We start from the raw sequence: 9,479 nt of genomic DNA, 5'->3' as shown, positions 1-9,479 counted from the left end.
GAGAGAGTTCCAGACCATATAGACCCATAGCTTAAGAAGAAAAACCTGCAAAACCAGTAAGTACATAGAATCATTCTCTCAACCCTTCATTGTCACCTTTGGAGAATAACATTTAACTACCAAAATAAGATGAATTTATGAGATTTAAGAAAACAATGTGCAGGAGGGCTTGGTGGCACACGCCTTTAATCCAAAGAAGAGGTAAGTGGATCTCTGTGAGTTCAAGGCCAACCTGGTCTACATACCGAGTTCCAGGCCAGCTGGAGCTACAGGGAGACCCTGTCTCAAAATATTAAAAAAAAAACGCACCAAAACCAAAAAAAAAAAGAAAACAATGTGGGACTGGAGAGATGCCTCAGTGGTTAAGAGTACTTACTGCTCTTGCAGAGGACTGGAGTTTTGTTCCCAGCAGCGACATGAAGGCTCACAACAACATACAACTCTTGCTCCAGGAGATCCAATGTCCAACACCCTCTTCTGGCCTCAGTGGACACACACACACACACACACACACACACTTAAAAAAATTTTGTCGTTTTTTGAGACACGTTCTCCCTGTAGCCTGGTACAACCTAGAGCTCACTATGTAGACCAGGCTGGCCTTGATCACACAAAGATTTGCCTGCCTCTGCCTCCTGAGTGCTGGGATTAAAGGCATGTGCCACCACACCTGGCCAAAAAATTCTTTTATTGAAAAAACAGAGAGACAGAGAACAATGTACTAACTACCTCAGTTATTAAAAATGATGGCAGGAGGAACAAAAATGAAGATGAAATAAAACAGTACTCTTTATGGTAATATATGAGATGAGAAAGGGCCTGTAGCAGGAATCTCAATCTTATGAAACAGAATCCTGGCTGAAACTGCAAAGAAGGCTTTAATTATTAAGGTTAAAAAAATCACTAAACTGTGTTTTATATGACTAAACTCACACAGCACCCCCCATTTTTTAAAATGTTAAGTGAATAAGAAGCACAAATTGCAGTAACCACTTAAAGAAAAATTGCTTTCTGTTTAAATTTTGCATCAAAGTGACACAAGTCGGTAGCATTAGGTAAACTTAATAAAAAACTTAGCCCAAGTAGTAGAAACCATGAAGCCAACATTTATTTCAATACCTTTGTGACCAAAGAGTTCTAATTCCAATAACGCGGGTTTAGGTGCTTATGGACTACTACTATTGTATGTCTTGGGGCTGGAAAGATGGCTAAGCAGCTAAGAGCACTGGCTGCTCTTGCAGAGGACACAGGTTTGATACTCAGCACCCACATGGCAGCTAACAACTGTTTGTAACTCCAATTTTAGGGGCTCCAACACCCTCTTCTGACCTCCACAGGCATTGCATGACATGGGTGCACTTACATATACAGGCAATACACAAACAAACAAAATAAAAATAGAGTTTTTTAAAATAAAGGATTCTATTAAAAAAGAAACTGTATCCTATGTCTTTACCTCAGCATATAGATGAAAATGGTCCAGCATAACTGTAACTTCTGAACAGAAAATCAGAAGTATTGTAAAGAGTAAGAAAAGGAAGTTAGACGGGTAGTATATATAGGGAGACCTAAAAACAGAAACACAAGATAAAATACATTAACAGCAGGTACTGAAACATTACTCCAAATCTATATAACATAATATCATACAATTCTGTAAATTTTTCCCCTGAGGCTTTTTAATGCTTTATTTCAAACCTCCATCTCTATATCTAGTGCCAAAAGTATTCTCTTGCCAAAGTAGTTTCAGATTTGAGCCTGTCTTCTCTAGTTAGAACTGGAGCCCCTACTTACCCATGTCTCCCTGTTCATATAATTGATTTCTCACCAACACCTCTACTTAAAAATGTAGTATCTTTTTAAAAATAGAAGGTTGTAAATGTAAATGCCATCAACGCTACTGAATATATATTAGAAAATGAGAGAATCAAATACATCTTTGCCTTTGAAGTTCTACTGACATGCAGCCTCTCCAGTTTTGTCTTCGTAATTCAGGCCACATAATTGCATTAACTATTCTTTCAAACATATATCTTTAAAAATACTCATGTGTGGATTATATTTAGGTCAAATTGAAAGAATGAAGTACTAAACTTTATTACCATTAGCTAAACTGGCTAATTTGGAAAGAATAACATACATTTTAAAAAGCTGCCTGAGCTGGGTGTGGTAGCACATGCCTTTAGTCCCAGCACTCAGGAGACAGAGGCAGGCAGATCTCTGTGAGTTTAAGGCCAGCCTGGTCTACACAGAGAGTTCCAGGCCAGCTTGGGCTACAGGAAGACCCTGTCTCAAAAAGGCCAACAAAAAAAAGCTTCCTGAAGTCAAGCATAATAGTATAGGTCTGTAATCTTTACTACTTAGGAAGCTGGAGCAGGACAATTGCAAATTCAAGGTTAACTTGTGTAACTTAGTGAGATTCTGTCTCAAAGTAAAAGAGGGCTGCAGATATAACGATGTTATGGGATACCTGCTTTGCACAAGTAAGTCTTTAGATTCAGCCCCCAGTACCATTCAGCCCCTATCTTTAGGTACCTCCCATGCAAAGGATTCCAGACCCTGGCCCCAACAAAGGCTCAGTTGGAGACCAGATTCTCTAAGTCTGGTGAAAAGGTTTGCCAACAGGGTTTTTAAATTTCATTTATTTTGTGTGTCTATGAGTTTGTGTCTATATATGTGGGTATATGCATGCCACCTCACATGCATGGAGGTCATAGGACAACTTGTGGGAGCTGATTCTCTCATTCCACAATGTAGGTTCCGGGGACCAAATTCAAGTTATCAAGCTTGGAGGCAAGCATCTTTACCACTGAGCTAACACTGGCCTCTCATTATTAACTTTTAAAAAATTTATGTGCATGAGTCTGTGAGAATGTATGCCACATGGATGCCCTTGAAGGCCAGAAGAGGGTGTTGGATCCCCTGAAGCTTATAGAAAGTTGTGAGCCACCTGACATGGGTACTGGGAAATAAACTCAAGTCCTCTGGAAGAGCAGAAAGCACTCTTAACTGTTGAGGTCTCTCTCCAGCCCCCTGGTTATTACATTTTTAGAAGGAAATCTTTAGTTATTTCCATTAGAGTCATGTTAAAAAGTTGTACATTCAATTTCGGTTCCCTAGGAAATTCCCCAGGACTAAACTGCTATGTCCTGACTAAAGTAGAGGTGGAGGAAGCATTACTATGCTGGTATTTAACTCCCTTAAAATACAGAAAAGTTAGCAAAATGAAAACATTTAGGATTAGGAACGTAACTCAGTGGCAATGTTCACACCTAGCATGCACAAAGCCCCACGCTCAACCCTACCATTACAAAATTTCTAGTACCTTATAAAACATGTACTAAATTGTTATAAACTGAAGACATCCTGCTGTGCTGTAGAATATTAGAACTTATTCCTGATTTGATTGTATTCTGGTACCCATTACTCATCTTTCTTGACTTATCTTTGAATATTATCTACACGTGCCAAACTACAACACTTTACCCAATAAATATATAGAATTGTATGTAATAATTAAACTAAATTTGGGGGAATTGTAAAGATGCAATACTCACCAAATGTTACTTAGAATGCAAGAAAATTGAATAAAAATACAGGCAAAGGGTAAAAGACTGCCAAGTATAATGTTAACAGCTGGCTTTGTAAAGAAACTCCTTTTGAAATTCTGACGGGGCATCTCTTTCATCTGAATTGGGAAATCATACTGTTTAAAAATACACAAAGAAACAATAAGAATGAATGAAACTAAAGTAAATTCATACAGTCATAATGACAATACAGTACAGAATCTTGAATCTGAGTAAGATATGACTATCATGTAGGCTAGGACTAGATCAGCCCTATGCACTAAAAGAATAATATAATGGGAAAATAATACATATTCAGGTATAGTTTTAAGGTTTTCCATAGTTACATAAAAGTATAAAAAGGAATAGGTGAAAATAATTTTAGGAGCATATTTTATTTATTATAACATGTCCAAATATTGTCATTAAAGTTGCGATACAAAAAGCCAAATGTAGTGACTCACACACAGAAACGTGTTGCTATAGGGACTGAACCCAGGGCACTGTGCATGATAGCCAAGCACTCTACCAACTAAGCCACATTCACAGCCCAGGATGTTTATTACTTTAAATAAATTCCAAGGGAGAGATTCAACAAGGTTTACTTGTGGCTATTCTAATATGAAATGAATATGTTTAAAAGTCCCCCCCAAGAAAGTTCCCTTAGAATTTGCCTAAGAATCTATCTCTTTAATAGATTGGTCAACGAATCTGTCAACAATATTCATTTTGTTTCTTTTTCCTGCTTTTTAGTGAACTCTTTCTCCTATTTTTCCTGTTTTGACTTCTCCCTGCATCTAAAGCTATAGTTTTATACAGTCGTCTTGCAGTGTGGTCTCATGTAGTCTTTTTGGCATCATTTTCCTTTTTTCCTATATGGAGAACTGGGATAACTTCAAATCTGTAACTGAACAGCCCCATTTCTCAGATTGTGTCTTGGCTCTTTTCCTCCACTATATAAATATAATTATTTTTCAAGGTGGTTCATGTCAGCCTTCCTACAATATACCCTTTTAATTTTATTCTTCAGAGATAAAATGAAATGTAAATAAATGTATAATGTGGGAAATACATTCAACAATATTTGTGGAAATGCTACTATCTTTGACTTATTTTTATATATCTTCAATGAAATGATTATTCTGTTGCTTTTCAGTGGTATTTTTGTATTTTATATACAGTATACACACAGAAAGATATTTTTTCATGCTTCACTCAATTTTCAAAAGCAGTATTTTGAACATTTACCTTTTTCCCAAAGATTATTCCCAGAAATGTTAGTGGTACTGATATTCCAAACCACAACACAATGGTTCTTATCAGTGTACCAAAGGAGACAGCCACTGATGATTCTTCCAACCAAAGAATTAGATTCATAGTGAGTAAGTCAGTGAAGACAATTCTAAGGAAACGGGGATAGGGGGAGGGGACAGTGAACAGCATCAATAGAAAGCAATATACTTCCAGGGGAAGGTCATTAACATATTTGATACAGATGTCAGAATAGTCTTTTTGTGGAATTATATAATGAATTACAAGGATGAACCCTAGAAAATATTACATCATGATACACAAAGCAGTCATTTAGCCAAGGCTTACACTGTGTGTCATGTGACAGCAACTTGTTATAGGATGTGATTTCCAAATCCTGCTCATGTTTTCACCTCAAAAATGTAGCAGAAAATAAATAAGGTATGGATGAATATACCAATCTGCAATACAGTGAACCCAATGAAGAACCAGCATATGTGAAAACCATATTTTAATCCTAGACTGAAATGGGCTTTATCATGCATGAAACAAAACATCTAAGGATTTTGATATTAGTCATTCCAAATCAACAAGTCAACTGTTAAGTAGCCCCGCTACACCACCAGACAACAGTTGCTGTGCCTCTACTTATTCCAGATAGATTTCTCTACAGAAACAGGTAGGTGTCAGTGTGATATGGCCATGAATGTTTTAGAATGCCTAAAACAAAAGTTTGGAAAAAAGTTGACAAAGGTTAAATTATGGCTCAGAATGTTTAAAAACAAGAGAAGCTTTAGACCATGAGAATAAGAACTAAAAAGGACAATATTCCTGCCTTGGAGCCCATCACACTCCCAGGAGCTCTTTCTCACTTCCCATGTTAACTCTGCTCAAAAATAAAACTTAAAAGAATGAACTGAAGAGGTTTTAAAATTCAATTTCTTATAACCCAATGCAGTTTTTCAGGAAGAGCTATGAGAAAATATGACAAAATAAAAGGAGCCCAGATACAAAGTAGGGAGAGTCAGTCCAATATGGTGTCAGTTAAAAAATAAAGAGATCGTAACAAAAGAAACAAAGAAGTAACTGACTTTGGTTAAAAACAGAAGGTTGAATTCACATACTTAGATTTCCTACATTCTCAAAACATTGATAAAATTTTAGTAAAGGAATTTATAAAAGGGCATATATGCAAAAGTTTTGATATGGGAGAGAGAAATGGGGAATAAATACTAAATCTAGATAGCAGCTAGACAATAGTGGCCTAGTCACTATAGCTGAGAGAGCTGCCTCCCAATTCCACAGCAAGGACAGCTTAGAGGCCATTGAATTTATACTGAGAACCTCAAAAGCCTGAAGACTGGTCAGAGGCCATGTCCCTCTTTAAGCATGCATAAATGGGGACTCTATGAAAGTTAGCCTAAGAAGCTAAAAAACCTAAAAATTCCTTTGCCCACTAGGCAAAGCCCAATAACTTCCCTTCCTTAGCCTCAGCAGGAGACAGGGTCTACTCTCTTAGGAATGTTAGGAGAAAGCTTTAAAAAAAATCTACCACTGGCATCTTTAGAGCAATTAGAGGAGATATTGCAGCCATAAAACAAGATGAGAAAAGTTTAAGGACTTTTGAGACAATAAAAGAGCTCTTGAGAATTAAGAATATGACAAGGGGGATTAAAAGCTCAATAAAAGGGTTGAGAGATAGATCTGATAAAATGTATTAAAAAGCAACACCACAAAACAGCACAAAGAGAAAAGAGGCAAAAGCACATACAAAAATTAGATGCATAACCAAGACATCAAAAAAATTTAGAATTATGAGACGATAAAAGAGTTATTTATTGAGGTTGGAGGGATGGATGGATGAGCAGTTAAGAGCACTGACTGCTCTTGCAGAGGACCTGGGTTTGATTCCTAGCACCCACATGGCAGCTGACAACCCTCTGTAACTCCTGTTCCAGGGGAATCCGACGCTGTCTTGTGATCTCTGCAGGCATTGCATGACACACGTGCCCTTACATACATGCAGGCAATATACTCATACACATAAAAATAATAAATGTTTTTTAAAAAGGAGTTCTTTATTAATAACTTTAAGGGATACTAAATACTTTCCTGAAGACTGGACAATGGATAAGAGGCAAAGCTGCAGACCAACAAGATGGCCCACTGGATAAAGGAACTTTCCATGAAAGCATGACAACCTGAGTTCCATTCCCAGAGCCCACATGATGGAAGTTGTCCAGTGACCGCCACACATTGCACTGTGACACACATCACCTTCCCTTTCTACCACACAAACATATCATATGTACACGATAATAACTACTAATTTTTTAATAGGCAGAACTGGGATTCTAATTAAGGTATGTGTGACTTTTTTTTTTTTTTGGTCTTTTTTGAAAGAAGGTCTCCCTGTAGCCACAGCTGGCCTGGAACTCACTATGTAGACCAAGCTTGCCTTGAACTCATAGAGATCTGCCTACTTCTGCTTCCCAAGTGCTGGGACTACAGGCGTGCCACCATCCGGCTGTCTGACTTTTTTAGAGCGAACTTTTCCCTCTCCACTATGCTATAAACATGTCTCTACATGAGGTACAAGAGTAAATTCTGGTGTCAAAGAAATTCCATACGTCAAAATACGGTGGTTCTCTGAGACAGTCAACTGTCTAGTGCATCTTGCTACAAATCTGAACAGTTTCTCTTTGAAGAAAACTGCGAACTTAGGCTTTTAGTGCTCTGCTTGACCAGGTTTGTAACAGACCCTTTCCATGGCTCATGTTTATGATAAATGCCTACCTTTGAAGTCCTAAAAAATGTGTCTGTAGCAATGTATCTAGTCCTGAACTTTTCTCCTCTCTTCAACATTTTGTCAGTGACCAGAGAGAGAGGAAGTGTATTAATAGCCACTTAATGATAACATGCCCAGCTAAACTCAATATTTCCTTCTTACAAAATAGCTGTTTAGTTCTAAGTTCTCTCAAGGTCCATTGCAAGACTAGGATTCTAATGCTGACTTCATATGTATTTTCCATCTCTTTCCAGTGCCTTATTCAGGAACACTGCACTGGATACTTTCTCTTCTTCAATTACATGTTACTTGGTTAGTTACTAAACTAACTTCCATTATTTGTTCTTTCGTTTTTCTTTCTACTTCACCGTTCTCCTTCTGTTTATGTTCTTTTCTATCAACACTTTTCTTAGTAGTTTATTCTATTTTTTAAATGTTCATACTCTGCTTCTGCTGGGGATACAGCTTTAGGGCCTTTCAAACAATAACAAACATCTTTGCATTATGCCTTATAAATGTCTGACATCTTAATAAGAGAGCCTGGTTTTCCATGATTTAACCACACTCCTCAATACGTTTTACAATATTTTCATTGATTGCATGAAAATTTCATACATTATATTTTGATCATATTCAGACCCCTCCCCCATCTCAACCCCACCTTACTACCCCCCTTCATGACCTCTATTAATAATGTTTTTCAAAGGCCTATTGAGTCTAATTTGTGTCCCCAAAATGCTGTTGGGTATGGGTCCATCCAGCCTACCTGACATCACACCTTTAAAGAAAACTGCCTCTTCCTCTCCCAGCATCTGTCAATTGCCAACAGAGCCTCAGTAAGGTTGGGGTTTCTTACCTACCTCCCCCATTTTGTCTGGATTGAGCTTAATAGATCTTGTCAGAAGTGCTGTGGGTTCATATGTGCAACTGCCTTATTGTGTGCAGACAACACTATTTCTTTGTATTCATCCACCTCCTTTGGTACCTACAACCTTTCTTCCCCCTTCTTCCACAACGATCCCTGAACTTTGGGAGGAGAGGGTGTGATGTAGGTATCCCATTTAGGGCCAAGCTGAAAATGTTTTTAATACCTTTCTGCTCTAATCAATTTGTTTGCCACGATATCCCTTTGCCAAACTTCCTAGTTTTGGGAGATTCAGTTCAACTGTTATCATTCCTTGGCCAGAAAATTACTTCTCATTTGGCAGATGATAACCTCCCTTCTTATAAACTCAATTAGCCCATCCCAACAAATTCCCTTTTGGAAGTATGCTCTGCAATGGTAATGTGTGTTTAATAAATATAACTGGTCTTCGACATCATGTTTTTACATCCTAAATATGTCTTCCTGTGCTACTCTATTTATGTTTAGATATTTTCATAGTATGTTAAGCAGCAAAACTATAGTTAAATGTAGGAGGTCACTTAGGTCCATTGTTCTACTGGCAACATTTATTTACATATTCATCAAGTACCTACTAAATATGTATATGTTAAATCGTGATGCTCAAAGATAAACTAAAAATTTTTGCTTCTATAAAGCATAATCAAATGATAACTAGACAAACACAAATAAATTAAAAGGCAACATGGGAAATACTATGGCATAATAATGAACAGAAAGCACTAAGAAAAAAACAGGGGCCAAAAATGTTTTAGATCTCACAAAACTATCCCCCGATCGATTATTTCATTTATTTCTCTAAACAGCTTTGTTACACAGGTATTTACAGGAAAGGAAACTGGACATTCATAAAAGCTATGGGACTTAACAAAAGTCATTGACTTTATATTGAATGTTAGAATTCAACCTTTCTTCTTCCAGTTTAAAATCTCAGTATAAACCCATCAAATTAAGCTACCTCTTTCTT

The 9,479-nt window shown here is 37.2% G+C and overlaps 1 protein-coding gene across 1 annotated transcript in view; it reads right to left on the bottom strand.

Annotated features, from left to right (window-relative positions):
* The window catches only part of LOC103740156 (transmembrane 9 superfamily member 2-like), a 134,973-nt gene that overhangs the window by 2,394 nt on the left and 123,100 nt on the right, over window positions 1-9,479 (bottom strand). Inside the window, exons 13-15 of the mRNA XM_008840713.1 lie at window positions 4,818-4,971; window positions 3,558-3,706; window positions 1,457-1,568 (exon numbers count right to left, since the gene is read on the bottom strand). Of these exons, the coding sequence (XP_008838935.1) occupies window positions 1,457-1,568; window positions 3,558-3,706; window positions 4,818-4,971 (415 nt within the window). The remainder of the gene's footprint in view (window positions 1-1,456; window positions 1,569-3,557; window positions 3,707-4,817; window positions 4,972-9,479) is intronic.

This window comes from Nannospalax galili, unplaced genomic scaffold (genome assembly GCF_000622305.1).
Source record: "Nannospalax galili isolate Female #2095 unplaced genomic scaffold, S.galili_v1.0 scaffold901, whole genome shotgun sequence".
In the NCBI taxonomy this organism is placed as follows: domain Eukaryota; kingdom Metazoa; phylum Chordata; class Mammalia; order Rodentia; family Spalacidae; genus Nannospalax; species Nannospalax galili.
The sequence above is the reverse complement of the archived record's forward strand: the minus strand, read 5'-3'. Positions and strand labels throughout refer to the sequence as shown.